This window comes from Bombina bombina, chromosome 2 (genome assembly GCF_027579735.1).
Source record: "Bombina bombina isolate aBomBom1 chromosome 2, aBomBom1.pri, whole genome shotgun sequence".
NCBI lineage: Eukaryota > Metazoa > Chordata > Amphibia > Anura > Bombinatoridae > Bombina > Bombina bombina.
Genome location: NC_069500.1, coordinates 430,975,507 through 430,991,699, shown reverse-complemented (window position 1 = coordinate 430,991,699; position 16,193 = coordinate 430,975,507). Strand labels below are relative to the sequence as shown.

General features: G+C 37.4%; 1 protein-coding gene across 1 annotated transcript in view; it reads left to right on the top strand.

The window, feature by feature from the left end:
- The window catches only part of SLC5A1 (solute carrier family 5 member 1), a 53,536-nt gene extending 38,182 nt beyond the window's left edge, over positions 1–15,354 (top strand). Inside the window, exons 11-15 of the mRNA XM_053700527.1 lie at positions 2,977–3,127; positions 4,947–5,115; positions 7,281–7,496; positions 14,365–14,467; positions 14,672–15,354. Of these exons, the coding sequence (XP_053556502.1) occupies positions 2,977–3,127; positions 4,947–5,115; positions 7,281–7,496; positions 14,365–14,467; positions 14,672–14,883 (851 nt within the window). The 3' untranslated portion in view covers positions 14,884–15,354. The remainder of the gene's footprint in view (positions 1–2,976; positions 3,128–4,946; positions 5,116–7,280; positions 7,497–14,364; positions 14,468–14,671) is intronic.
- The last annotated feature ends 839 nt before the right edge of the window (positions 15,355–16,193 follow it).

The following is a 16,193-nucleotide window of genomic DNA, read 5'->3' as shown; positions in this document are numbered from 1 at the left end:
GCCCCTGCGTGTCTATATATATATATATATATATATATATATATATATATATATATATATATATATATATATATATATATATATATATATATATATATATATATAAGGAAGTTGCTGTTTGCTATTTTGTTAATACAGGGAGTGCAGAATTATTAGGCAAGTTGTATTTTTGAGGATTAATTTTATTATTGAACAACAACCATGTTCTCAATGAACCCAAAAACCTCATTAATATCAAAGCTGAATATTTTTGGAAGTAGTTTTTAGTTTGTTTTTAGTTTTAGCTATTTTAGGGGGATATCTGTGTGTGCAGGTGACTATTACTGTGCATAATTATTAGGCAACTTAACAAAAAACAAATATATTCCCATTTCAATTATTTATTTTTTACCAGTGAAACCAATATAACATCTCAACATTCACAAATATACATTTCTGACATTCAAAAACAAAACAAAAACAAAAACAAATCAGTGACCAATATAGCCACCTTTCTTTGCAAGGACACTCAAAAGCCTGCCATCCATGGATTCTGTCAGTGTTTTGATCTGTTCACCATCAACATTGCGTGCAGCAGCAACCACAGCCTCCCAGACACTGTTCAGAGAGGTGTACTGTTTTCCCTCCTTGTAAATCTCACATTTGATGATGGACCACAGGTTCTCAATGGGGTTCAGATCAGGTGAACAAGGAGGCCATGTCATTAGATTTTCTTCTTTTATACCCTTTCTTGCCAGCCACACTGTGGAGTACTTGGACGCGTGTGATGGAGCATTGTCCTGCATGAAAATCATGTTTTTCTTAAAGGATGCAGACTTCTTCCTGTACCACTGCTTGAAGAAGGTGTCTTCCAGAAACTGGCAGTAGGACTGGGAGTTGAGCTTGACTCCATCCTCAACCCGAAAAGGCCCCACAAGCTCATCTTTAATGATACCAGCCCAAACCAGTACTCCACCTCCACCTTGCTGGCGTCTGAGTCGGACTGGAGCTCTCTGCCCTTTACCAATCCAGCCACGGGCCCATCCATCTGGCCCATCAAGACTCACTCTCATTTCATCAGTTCATAAAACCTTAGAAAAATCAGTCTTGAGATATTTCTTGGCCCAGTCTTGACGTTTCAGCTTGTGTGTCTTGTTCAGTGGTGGTCGTCTTTCAGCCTTTCTTACCTTGGCCATGTCTCTGAGTATTGCACACCTTGTGCTTTTGGGCACTCCAGTGATGTTGCAGCTCTGAAATATGGCCAAACTGGTGGCAAGTGGCATCTTGGCAGCTGCACGCTTGACTTTTCTCAGTTCATGGGCAGTTATTTTGCACCTTGGTTTTTCCACACGCTTCTTGCGACCCTGTTGACTATTTTGAATGAAACGCTTGATTGTTTTATGATCACGCTTCAGAAGCTTTGCAATTTTAAGAGTGCTGCATCCCTCTGCAAGATATCTCACTATTTTTGACTTTTCTGAGCCTGTCAAGTCCTTCTTTTGACCCATTTTGCCCAAGGAAAGGAAGTTGCCTAATAATTATGCACACCTGATATAGGGTGTTGATGTCATTAGACCACACCCCTTCTCATTACAGAGATGCACATCACCTAATATGCTTAATTGGTAGTAGGCTTTCGAGCCTATACAGCTTGGAGTAAGACAACATGCATAAAGAGGATGATGTGGTCAAAATACTCATTTGCCTAATAATTCTGCACTCCCTGTACACTGTTAAATAATTTCAGAATGTAACTATCAGAGATATAACAATATGTTGGAGGTTTAATTCCTTCTAGGGCTGATAACATCTCTTAAATTGTGAACTACATTTTAATAAACAATAAGTTATAAGTTATTAATTAAATGTAAACCCTTATCACACTCATTTTATCACTGTGGCTGCTAAAGAGGTTAGCAATGTGGTGCTGCCATTAAAATGACACTCAAGTCAAAATTAAACTTACATGATTCAGATAGAGCATGCAGTTTTAAAGAACTTTCCAATGTACATCCATTAACAAAATGAGCACAGTTTTTTGTATATAATGAGCATGTGCATGAATTCACAGAATATAAGTATATGCATTTGTGATTGGTTGATGGCTGTCACATGATACATGGATAGTGGAATAAACATAAATTTGAAATTTATCAGAAAAAATCTACTACTCATTTGAAGTTCAGACTAAAGGGCCGAGGACATGATTTGCTGTAGAGAATCATGTCCGTTTGAAGTCGCTAAATGCCGACAGCATACGCTTACCACTGCTGCTTCTTAACTTCAGTTTCCGGCAAGCCGGAAACTTCGTAAGTAGATTGCAGCATCCGCTTCTTATTAAACCTACTTCTAAGTGCTAATGCATTGTCTTTTTATCATGCATTTGTTGATTATGCAAACCTACTGTATTTACTGGTCCTTTAAAGTTAAATTAATTCCCATATAAAGGTCTGTATCAGAATCAAACTTTCAAATATGATTTTTTTTGTGTGTATATTTTTCTAAACTTACATCACCCCAAAACATTTTTTTTTTAAATAAAGGAATCTGAAGTAGCAAATTAAGGTAGCATCAGCTATGCAGACCCTGCATGCCAAAAGTGTATAGCACTGCATTGTAGTAAGTGTAGGAAATAATCACTTATAAACCAAGGAGTTGAAGCCTATTTTATATGGGTCACTGGTAGACAAGGTGTCAGCTGACAGCTAAGTGGTCAGTGCATTGTGTAACTGATATCCAAGGGTTCCAGATATTTAAATAATATATACACAAACCAAGGGGTTAATCACTGCTGTATATGACAGACAGACAATGTGGTTAATCAGTGTATCATGTACAGGTAGTCCATATATATATATAAGCAATACTTAAACACACATATACATCCTGAATATTTCAGGCTAATAATTTTTGGACTTGATCCTAAACAAATATTTGAGTTTTTGCTTATCCAGCTGCAGAACTGTGTTTTTCACCCTCTCTCCATTTATCCTTTAGGTCTGCGAGGTCTGATGCTCTCGGTCATGTTAGCGTCTCTTATGAGTTCTCTAACCTCCATCTTTAATAGCGCCAGCACCCTGTTTACTATGGACATTTACACAAAGATCCGAAAGAAGGCTTCAGAGAAAGAACTGATGATAGCAGGGAGGTACTGTACTGAACTATGGTGTAAAACCAGTAAAAATATACAAACGTGTACGAATTACTATAAATTGATGTATTAACTAAGGTCTGAGATTTCATAAACGCTTCACTAAAGTGCCCAAAATATTTTCAAGCTACAGACTTTATAGGATGACAGGACATCTACAGTGACTTCTCTCACTGCACAAGTGATTTATACACTACTCTTATAGGGAACTGACATAAGATAGAAACGTCACAATTTAAGGGTCTAGAGTAGAGTTACAAAATTTCTCTCCAGCTTCTTCAGCCTTCCAGGGGTACTGGCTGCACTGAAGGGGCTGAATAGATGCTTAATGAATCTACCATAAGTCATGCTGTAGAAATAACTTTATTGCAACTACCAGGGTTGCAGGGACGTATTTGCTACCAGGCATACAGTGCTAGGGGGCTGTGTAAGTCACACTCCTGTTGGCTTGTGAATATTTATACTATGAGTACAGTCACATGTACTTTTGATAAAGGGGCATATTTATCAAGCTCCATATGAAAGGCTCGCCGGAAACAGAAGTTATGAAGCAACGTTCTAAAAACCGCTGCTCCATAACTTGTCCGCCTGCTCTGAGGCGGTGGACAGAAATCAACCCCATCGAATATGATCGGGTTGATTGACACCCCTGCTAGAATCTGCAGGGGGCGGTTTTGCACCAGTAGTTCACAAGAACTGCTGGTGCAATGATAAATGCCGACAGCGTATGCTGTCTGCATTTATCGATGTGCAGAGGACATGATACGCTCGCACATTGTTAAATATGCCCCACAGTCTTTAATGGAAACCATAAACACTTGTATCCTTTATACTAGAGATCCACTATATACTGTACTTAAAGACCCCTAGAAGCTATTTATTTAATCTATCTCACTAAGTGAGCTGTGGTGTATTCCAGCAGCACAAAAGAACACTAAGGGGCCTATTTATTATGGTGCGAGCGGACATGATCCAATATAGCAGATCATGTCCGCTGCACATCAATAAATGCCAACAGAATACGCTGTCGGCATTTATCATTGCACCAGCAGTTCTTGTGAACTGCTGGTGCAATGCTGCCCCCTGCAGATTCACGGCTAGCAGGGGGTGTCAATCAACCCGACTGTATTCGATTGGGTTGATTTTTGTCCGCCGCCTCAGAGCAGACGGACAGGTTATGGAGCAGCGGTCTTTAGACCGCTGCTTCGTAACTTCTGTTTCCGGTGAGCCTGAAGTTTCGCCGGAAACACGGGGCATCATATGGAGCTTGATAAAAATGCCCCTAATACTTGCACCACAAAACCCCAAAACTGGAAATGCCACTTAATAAATCTACCTCTAAGCATGCCCACTAGTGTGTACGTTTGTGTATTTAGGGTAAACATTCTTGGAGGTGGATTCTGCCATAGTTTTTTGTTCTACGGACATTTTGTTTCTGGTTGTGCCTTTGCTATGAAAAACATATGTGATTTCCTTTGGTTAGTAATATAATTGTGCACTGCACTTAGCATACACATGGCTGAACATCTTGTGTACAAAGCATAACTTCCTGAACGGCTGGGGTTTGATGGAATATTACTGTTGTTTTGGATTCTAATGCTTTACTGCTCTGAGAGCTGGTCATTAAGAGGCCATAATGTGTTGATTAGCTTTTGAACCGTTATTAATTATATTTGTTTTGTATCTCTGGGAAGTTATTTCAAGATGTTTGTTTACAATAACTAGTTACACATGCTTAGAAAAGCATTATGATCTTGCTTCTGTATGTTGCTGATAATCCATCCTTCTCGTGCTGACCTAATGGTTTCTTTTGCAGGATCTTTATACTCTTTCTAATTGGCGTGAGCATTGCCTGGGTCCCCATCCTGCAGTCTGCACAGAGCGGGCAGTTGTTTGATTACATACAGTCCATCACTAGTTACCTGGGACCACCTATTGCAGCTGTTTTCTTTCTTGCTATTTTTGTAAAAAGAGTGAATGAGCAGGTAAGTTTCTGGCTGCAAACATTTGTATTAACCAGATAAGCCATCCAAAAGACATGCAAAAGCAGAAGGCAACTGAAATTTAAAGGGACAGTATACACTCATTTTCATATACCGTAACTGCATGTAATAGACACTACTATAAAGAATAAGATGCACAGATACTGATATAAAAATCTAGTATAAAATGGTTTAAAAATGTACTTAGAAGCTTTCAGTTTAGCTCTGTTGAAAAGGAGGTTGGAAAGCCCACTGCAAGTGAGAAATAAGACACTCCCCCCTTCCCCTTCTTTTGCATATGAAAAGACCCTTTACACAAACAGGAGCAAGCTGCAGAAGGTAGCTGACGGTATTCAAATTAAACTTTGGGGCTTGGTTAGGAGTCTGAAAATCAGAGCAATGTTATTTAAAAATAAGCAAAATTATAGATTTTTAAAAAAAACAAACTTTATGGGCTTTATAAATAGATCATCTACAAAACATTTATGCAAAGAAAAAATGAGTGTATAATGGCCCTTTAATGATGAACCTCTGTTTGTGTTTGGATAACACCTTCCTATCTGCCAAGATACACTGACATCTAATGGATAGGAAATTACATCATAACTTGAGGTACAGACTTTAGTCACACAGTGATTGTATAAACAAAATTAAATAGATATGTAAATAATCCTCAGTAGTCTGAGACAGACAATGTATCCTCCTTACACAAGTGGGCAGGCGACCATTCATGCTTTGTTTTCCCAGGATGGTGTCTTGTAATAAACAAACAATTATGTAATGTCATTGGATATATGTGATTCTGCAGTTCCATTCCTTTATTTACCTGATTGTGACAGGATGCCTGAAATGGTTCCTATAGTTAAATAGCTCCAGAGTCAAGAATGGCCAAAGTACTATTTGAGCCCAAGGACCCTCAACCCTTTAAGTGACAAGGTTAATTGGTACTTTACCAAATATGTTTTATTTAAAATAAGACATATTCAACGGCCGTGTGGAATATAGCAATATGACTATTCAACAGGGTTAAATACCCTTTATAATTGCTTTAGTCCACACAGCTATTGTTTTTTTCATCCCAAATTATCAGTAGAAACGATAAGATACGGTGAGTGTCAACATGGCAGCATTAGAATAGTTTTCTCTTCTTTCCAATACAAAGATAGCAATAACAATAAGTATATAATTATAATATCGACGCCCACAATTTGTAGAGATAAATTACAGGAAAAGTGGACAAAATAAATAATTAACATATATTACAAGTTTTTTACAGCACACAAGTAAACACTTTCTACTACAACCTCAAAGTGTTAATGTCCCTTTAAATGGACTTTGTAGCTATGTTTTCTTTGTTTAATTTAAAAAGGGTATTTGAAAATATATTCAATATAATAATGTGTATTACTAAACATTTATGTCTTAAAGGGACAGTCTAGTCCAAAATAAACTTTCATGATTCAGATAGGGCATGTCATTTTAAACAATTTTCCAATTTACTTTTATCACCAATTTTGCTTTGTTCTCTTAGTATTCTTAGTTGAAAGCTAAACCTAGGAGGTTCATATGCTAATTTCTAAGCCCTTGAAGGCCGCCTCTTCTCTCATGGCATTTTGACAGTTTTTCACCACTAAAGGGTGTTAGTTCATGTGTGTCATATAGATAACACTGTGCTCATGCACGTGGATCTCCTAGGAGCTAGCACTGATTGACTAAAATGCAAGTTAGTCAAAAGAACAGAAATAAGGGGGCAGTTTGCAGAGGCTTAGATACAAGATAATCACAAATTAAAAAGTGTATTTATATAACTGTGTTGGTTATGCAAAACTAGGGAATGGGTAATAAAGGGATTATCTATATTTTAAAACAATACAAATTCTGGTGTAGACTGTCCCTTTAAGGAAGTGATTCCCTCCCCACCTGGGGGAGTTGTCGTTATCAGACAATGAGTTTTAGTAAGAAGTACATAGCTAATGCTGCAGTAAAAGGTTTTGTTTAAATTTACTCTGGTTTTACCTAACAAATTTCTTCAGGGAAAAAATATTACCAACATGTTTAAGGCCTTTTTCTGAAGGTATGAAAAATGTTTAATTTATTATTTTATCTTACTCAACCTGATATTACTCTCAATGACCCCATACGTTTTTTGTTTATCTCTCACAACACAGGGAGCGTTTTGGGGATTAATAGTTGGCCTTCTTATTGGCCTATCTCGGATGATCACAGAATTTGCCTATGGTACCGGGAGCTGCGTGAAACCCAGTAACTGCCCCAAGATCATCTGTGGAATTCATTATCTGTACTTCGCTATGATATTGTTTGCTGCCAGCTGCATTGTTATTCTCGCTGTATCATTCATGACCAAACCCATCGCCGATAAGCATGTGAGTGGCAGAGGGCATGTCAAGTGGCTAGAGGGCAAATAGATGTAATCATGTGATAAGTTAGGAAGAGATATAAATTCATTCCTAAACTGATCTAGCAATTCCAATGTAGAATGTTGCAGGGTCAAAGTTCCAGATCCAGCAGTATGCTGGTATGTTTATTAAACTACAAGAAAAGTCTCTTATAAATAATATATGTATTATGTATTATTTTTTACTATTTATAATTAATAATATTATTTTATTAATATATAATATTATATAAGAATTACATTTTGAGGGTAATAGTCCTAAATGTGCTTTACACCTAGATAAAAGTCTGTATAAATATGTAAGTACACATTTGCACAGTCTCAGTTAAAAAAGGTTTCTGTGCATTTTAATTTAAATCTTTATATAATGAGTGCCACGGTTCAGAGTATCTAAGTTCACTTTCCCAGATAGATAATAACCTTGTTTTCTTTTTGTTGTCTGTATAACTGAGGCGTTTATATTAACTCCATACCGCTGTCCTATGAGGGGATATTTCAAAGATAAAAAATACAATGACAGGGAAGCCAGTGATATCTCAGACTACCAGTGTTTGATCTTTGACCAGCAGCACTTTCGCAATATAATGAATCATTTCAAATAGATTAGAGTAGCTCAGAATTACAAAAATATTAACAGACTATTAGATAGAGATTTTGCTAGAAATTTGATTCATTTGAAACCTCTATCTCATCAGCAATTGACAATTTTAACAAATATTTCTTGAAAGGTGTTTATTAAACTTCCACCCTCACTTTTATAACTCTTCCCACAAATACATGATGATCAAAATAAATAATAACATCACAATATATACTCAGGACCAAAGTCCTTAACAGTTATCCTTACTTAAAGGGACACTCAGGTCAAAAGAAACTTTAATTATTCAGCTAGATCATGCAATTTTAAACAGCTTTCCAATTTACTTCCATTAACAAAATGTGAACAGTCTTTTTATATTTACACTTTTTGAGTCACTGAGCATGTGCAAGAATTCCCTGAATATACGTATATGCATTTGTGATTGGCTGATGGCTATCACATGGTACAGAGGGGGTGAAAATAAACATAACTTTGAAATTTTTCAGAAAAAAACCTAATACTCATTTGAAGTTTAGACTTAGGGGTATATTTATCACTGTGCGAGCGGAAAGACCCCCCACACTTTAGTGCCCCTAGACCAACAAACAAATTTGTGGGCCCCCTTCATGCTGGGCTCTCTGCTCAGGTCCTATTTGCCCAGCTGATCAGTCTGCCCCTAACGCTGTGGTAATAACACACCAATCGTTTCCGTGAAAGATAACAATACCCTTACTGGATTACAAATAGGCCATAAATACAAGGTGGAATGCACCAACACAGAACAAAAGGTATGCCTTCAAGTCCTGATTTATACTGCAGGATGTCAGCTAGGGTCCACTAAGGTACGGAACTAACTACCCAAGCAATTACTCTTTAAATGATCACACACGCCGGACACACCTGAGTGAGTACGCTGTATAAAAGATCAATGGGGATTGAATGTAACTGGATGTAACTCAAGGTACTGCGTGAGTGCTAGGAGACTGTCTGTATCCCTGTAGCCCAAGCAGATGATTTGCTATAGTAAAGGATAACTTTAGGGTTCTGACATTTATCAGCTGCTTCTATTTAAGGATATTGAGATAACTTTTATCATATCTTTATCCTGAATATTAGCGCATACCTCAAAGGCACTTTATTTTATGGTCTTGGACAAATAGTAACCTTGGGGGATACCTTTAAACTTTATTTTAATTTTCCACAAGTGAAATAGCAACAACAATATGGGAGCTCCCTTATAAGGTTATATTAACTGTCCGTTATTTTGCACATTGTTCAGTAGTCTGTTAAGGACTTTGAACCTGAGTATATATTGTGATGTTATTATTTATTTTAATCATCATGTCTTTGTGGATTTTTGGGAAGGGTTATGAAGTGAGGTTGAAAGTTTAATAAACACCTTTCAAGAAATATTTTTTGTTAAAATTGTCAAGTGCTGGATAGGATTATCTACTCTTGGTTAGGTTGAAATTAGTTTACCCTCCAAGATTTCTTTAACCTTTTAACGCTGTTAGGACATTGTGTTTCGCCTGAATTTTTATGGGCTTTAGCGTCGAAGGACGGAATACAACGTCCTAACCGCTTGGCTTTCCTGAAGAATAGAAAATATCACCTGAACATCTCTAAGTAAAAAAGGAAGATACTTTACCTGAAATTTCCTAAGTATTCACACCCCACTGTAAAGAGACTTTAAAGGGACACTAAACCTAATTTTTTTCTTTCATGACTCAGATAGAGCATGCAATTTTAAGAAACTTTCTAATTTACTCCTATTATCATTGTTTCCTCGTTCTCTTGCTATCTTTATTTTAAAAAGAAGGAATGTAAGCATAGGAGACAGCCCATTTTTGGTTCAGCACCATGGATAGCGCTTGCTGATTTGTGGGTACATTTAGCCACCAATCAACAAGCGCAACCCAGGTGCTGAACCAAAAATGGGTCAGCTCCTTAGCTTAGATTCCTGCTATTTCAAATAAAGATAGCAAGAGAACGAAGAAAAATTGATAATAGGTGGCCGATTTATCATTGTCTGTCCGACATGATATGCTGTAGCGTATCATGTCCGAGAGACATTTCTGAATGCCGACAGCATACGACAATTGGCCGCTAGCAGGGGGTGTCAATCAGCCTGATCGTATAGGATTGGGCAGATTGCAGACCGCAGCCTCAGAGGCAGCGGGACAGTTATGGAGCAGCGGTTTTAAGGCTTGCGCGGAATCATCGGCCCCTAGGAGTAAATTAGAACGTTGCTTAAAATTGCATGCTCTATCTGAATCATAAAAGAAAAATTTTGGGTTTAGCATCCATTTAAGCAGCCAGTCAGGTTGATTGTCCCAGGACTTAAAATGGAGTGTGCATCTGACATGTGCAGGCACAGTCATGTTATTTTCCTATTCAGTTTAGCTAAGTTCTATGAAATCTCATGAGAGTTCAGTGAAATCTCACGAGATCGCAGCAAAGGCACTGCTGATGCTGATTGGCTATTGTTTTGTTTATATTTTAATTTGCAGCTAGACAGCAACTGAAGTATAAATTTTACCAGAGCCAGGGGCAGAACTACCATTTGTGCAGCAGGTGCAGTGGCACCGGGGCCCAAGGGCTGGGTGGGGTGGGGTGGGGGGGGGTGCATGGCAGTCAGTCTATACATAGGCTTTTGCAGAATGTGTACAATCCTAATACAGGGGAGTCTATCTATCTATTTATCTATATATCCTCAAAATCATTATACAGAGTTTACCTTTTGGGGGCCCAAAAACATTTTTGCACCAGGACCCTCTGTGGAGTAGGTCCGTTACTGAACAGAACACTTACTGTGGTGAGCTGAAGAAAGTTTGAGGTAAAATATCTTCCTTTTTTTTTTTACATAGAGATGTTCAGGTGATAATTTCTTGTCAGCTTTTTACAGTTATGCTGCATCACTTTCAAGTGATTTTGCATATGAGTATTATGTCCCTTTAACATTAGGATAAACATAGCCAAGAAGCTTTTTTGAAGGGTGTCTAGAGTGCAATGAAACAATACAATGCAAAATCTGCTAAGAGAATGATCATTTTAAATGCTTAGAACACATTGATATATTATGCAAACCTTGTGCAATGCAATGCTTAATTACTGGCCTATAATATGCTTATATAAAATGATTGTAATGTCACTTTAAAGGAACACTCTAGTGCAGAAATTACATGCTCTGATTCATTAGAGCATGTTATTTTTGCATTACTCTTTCTAGCTTACCATGTATTTATTCTCTAGAAAATAGTTAAACACATATATAATGATCTGTTCAGTGAGTAAGTAGGGAGTGGCAGCTGCATCTAGCCACCTATCACAATCCGTTTCCTACTTCGGAGCTACAATGACTGCAATGCCTGATGGGCATGCCACTTTGATTAAACATATAGCAATGCATTCTGATGACTTAGCGCATATACAGTGGGTATTGAAAAGAATCACCCCCCCCCTTTAAAATAATCAAATTTTGCAAGGTTGTATTCGCATTACACCTAACTCGTAATACCAGCACACAGGTGTTACTCAGTTGAGCGCAAATATCACTTTATCGTAAGAGATATTTTGCTCTCAACTCACAATCTGACTCTACAGTGGGTATTTAAAAGAATCACCCCCCTTGAAAATAATCACATTTTGTTGCTTTGCACCTTAAAATAAAGACAGAGACAGTTTTTGTTTATCCAGTTGTAATTACTCAGTGCAACTTATAACATCCAAGTAAAGGATGTAACACCAACATGTCAGGCAAAAATAAAGACTAAACAGAATCACTGAGTTGGAAAAAGGATCACCCCCTTGTGTCAGTATTTTGTTGAACCATCTTTTGCTTTAATTACAACATTTAGTCTGTTGGGATATGTCTCTACAAATTTGCACATCTAGACTGGGCAATATTTGCCCACTCTTCTTTGCAGAACTGCTCCAGTTCCATTTGATGGTGACCATTTGTGGACTGCAGTCTTCAAGTCATGCCACAGATATTCAAAGGGATTTAAGTCTAGGCTCTGACTAGACCATACAAGTCATTTTTGCTGTGTGCTTTGGGTCATTGTCATGCTGGAAGGTAAATTTTCTTCCCTGGCAGAGGGCAGCAGATTTCCCCCAAGAATTTGACGATAATTTGCCCCATCCATTATTCCGTCTATCCTGACAAGTGCTCCAGTGTCTGCTGCAGAGAAACATCCCCATAACAGGATATTACAACCTCCATGCTTTACTGTAGGTATGGTGTTATCTGGATGGTGAGCTGTATTGGATTTCCTCCAGAAATATTGTTTGTTGTTGAGGCCAAATAATTCAATTTTAGTCTCATCTGACCATAACACCTTTTTCCGTGTCACCTCAGAATCTCCTAGGTGTGTTATGGCAAAGCTCAGTCATGACTGCATGTGGCCTTTCTTGAGGAGTGGATTTTTTCTTGCAACCCTCCCATACAAGCCACATTTGTGGAGATGCCATGATATTGCTGTCACATGCACACAATGACCACTCTATGTCGTAAATTCCTGCAACTGCTTCAGAGTTGCTGTGGGTCTCTTGGTAGCCTCTCTGACCAGCTTCCTCCTGGCGCTTTCATTCGGTTTGGAGTGATGTCCAAGATCCAGAGAGGGTCTGTTTTGTACCAAATACCTTCCACTTCTTAATAATAGACTTCACTGTGCTTCTAGGCATTGATTAAGCCTTTGATATTTTTTTGTATCCATCTCCTGACTTGTGCCTGTCCACAATATTTTTCTGGAGATCTTTTGACAGTGCCTTGCCACCCATAGTTGATTGTTTGCTTCAGTTGCACTACCAGGGACTGAGATGCTCCAGGAAAGCTCTTTTCATGCTGAGCTAATCAATATGCCCACAGCTGATCCCAGTTGAAGGTCATATGACTTTGTGGGTGCCATTAAGGAGGTGATTAGCTACACTGATTGAGTTTACAAGTAATTTTAGCAGGGGGTGATCCTTTTTCCAACTCAGTGATTCTGTTTTTGAATTGTCTTTATTTTTGCCTGACATGTTGGTGTTATATCTTTCACTAGGATATTATAAGTTGCACTGAGTAATTACAACTGGATAAACAAAAACTGTCTCTGTCTTTATTTCAGGCTGCAAAGCAACAAAATGTGATTATTTTCAAGGGGGGTGATTCTTTTAAATACCCACTGTAGAGTCAGATTATGAGTTGAGAGCAAAATATCTCTTACGATAAAGTGATATTTGCGCTCAACTGAGTAACACCTGTGTGCTGGTATTACGAGTTAGGTGTAATGCTAATACAACCTTGCATTCGCATTGCACGGAAGCATTGCGCTCACAAGAGAGCACTTCCATAGGCTCCAATGGGAGCCTCATTCTAATGCCGTCATACATGGCACAGAACCTAAGTGCAGCAAGGGGGGTAAGTAGTGCAGGGATGGGCAGCAAGTTTAAATATTTATGTATATGAATACATATTTATTTATGTGTTAATATGTGTATATATACTGGTTTTTCTTATATTCACATAGTAACACATAAATATATATGTATATAAGCATACAGTATACATATATATTTCCTAGGACACAGTTCCCATAGACCGCAATGTAAAGGTACCCGCCAATCTTTAACCCCTTAAAACTACCTAGTGCAGTATTTTTTTTATGAAAAAAAAGATACTTTTTTTCCATAAAAAAATAAGACCCTCTTTTTTGGGGGCATTTTTAGAAAATAAACCAGAGATCTGATCTCTGGTTAATTTTCTGAGCGATAACTGCTACTGCAAGCTTGTGGTAGCAATACTCAGCCACTTGTAATGGCTGGTTATTTATCGCAAACCTGCAATCGGGTGCTCCACTTATAATCTAGTCCGTAGTGTTTGCATTAGAATGAAATATAATATATGCATAGAGCTGAATAACATGGCTGCTTTATAAAACAAGGAAGTTTAATTATAAAATAAATAGAAGCTTTCAGACATATTTGAAATGATGAAGTTTTCTTTCAATTTTTACTGCACTCAGCTAAAAGGGAAGCTATATTAGTTACTATCTCAATATTAGATAGGCAAAAAGGATACATCTTGTACCACAGCACAATGTACAGTAATAGATTTTTAAATGTACAGAACAGCAAAGATAGTAGGGATTCTGACCTTTTTTGTCTTGAAAACGATTTGCTTTGCTTATAGAATAGGCTATCCCAATGCGGTCATAGCAAACCTTTCTCGGAATGAGGTAGTAAAGAACACACCTTGTCATTTGTCTACCTACAGCTGTACCGCCTATGCTTTGCCCTGAGAAACAGCAAGGAGGAACGAGAGGACCTGGATGCAAATGACTGGATAAATGAAGACGCTGATGACGATTATGATGAAGGTCCGTCTTATATTTTGCAACTCTATATAATTTTTAGTCTCCAGATAAACTCTTTAGGTGAAAGAGAACAGGCTACATCAAGAATATTACTCATGCAAATGCAGCTGTATGAAATACACTGTGAAATGTAAATTTCTGGAGCCACTGGTTTGTAATGAGATTCTTATGTTTTTTTTTTTGTTTTTTTTTTTTTCTTTGATGCAGAAGAAAAAAAGGTGAGCTGTTTGAAGAAATCCTACAATTGGTTCTGCGGTTTCGATGAAAAGAAGGCTCCTAAACTGAGCCCAGAGGAACAGAAGGCTTTGGATGCCAAGATGACAGACACCTCTGAGAAGCCATTATGGAGGAATGTAGTGAACATCAATGGCATCATCCTGCTCGCAGTGGCTGTGTTTTGCCATGCTTATTTTGCCTAGGTGCTATGTGCAGTCTTTGGAATGACTCTAATCTATATGTACCCGGCCTCTGCTGCCACCAGATGAAATATTAATTTATGATTGGCAGAGCCATAAGATGTACAACATAGACCACTGCCAGAAGTGAAACTAATGTATTACAAACAGAATGTGTATTTATAGTGAAGCACAAAAGTGGTCCGTCCTGTTCTAAGCAGTTAATGTCTGTATGTCCCTAATAATAATGTTTATAGTTCCTGTATGTGCCAACCATATATTGGAGAGAAATATGCAAAAACAAAACTAATGGCATTACTATAATTCTCTGTAGTTATTCTGGAGAACTAGTAAAATATATCTAAGAACATTTTGGCAAAGAACCTACTAGAAAATACTTATAGCCCTCAAGTCTCAATAGACCATACAAGGTGTAGAAGTGCTATTTGTTTACCACAATATACAACTGTAATAAAAATCAGTGGTTAAAGATTCTATGATGTACCACATTTGTATACCAAAGACTAATATTACAAATTGTCCTTTGCAAATATTATAATAAGCCATATGATATAGATACAGTTATAAATGAAAGTACCAATTAACATGGGGAAATACTGACCGTGTAGAATCAAGACTGTGATATGCAGTTTTACCTGTTTGCATCCTTGTAATAGATCATTTGGTTACCAATATATGTGTTAAAAATAACAGCATATGTGCAAAACTAGACTTCTGTTTGAGAAAGCAGACTCTCTTGTTGATTGTGGCACTGAATGCAGTGCAGCTAGCGGTGTAAAAGATGCCCCTTTCATGATGCCATCCTGCCTCTGTCTGAGGAGATACAAAAGTTGACCAATGAAGAGCTAATGGATCTTGTATAAAAATCCCTTTCATGTAATGTAACCATGAAATCCTCATATTTTTAATAAAAAGGGAATGTTTTATTTCTCTATTAATTTTATTTTCCTTTTTGTAGATCCTTTAAGATATTGCAAATAGAGAGTATCATAGTAAACAGATCTGTACTTTTCTTGTTTAAAATGCATCTTTTCTAATAATCTCTTTCTGAACAGTTCTAATGCTAAAATTATTGCTGTCATACCACATTTTATTATGTACCATATACAAACATCCTTTTCAACTTGTAGGTTTTATTTGGTGTTTTGTGTTCCTTTTATTCACAAATGAGCTGCAAAATTACTTTCAGATAAAGCCACTGTATTATACACCTGTCCTGCTGTGATTCAATATCACAGAAAACCGTGTGGGAACATTCTGATGTTTATGATAAAATAAGATCTGAATTGACCAGGTAATTCCTTCCCCTGAGG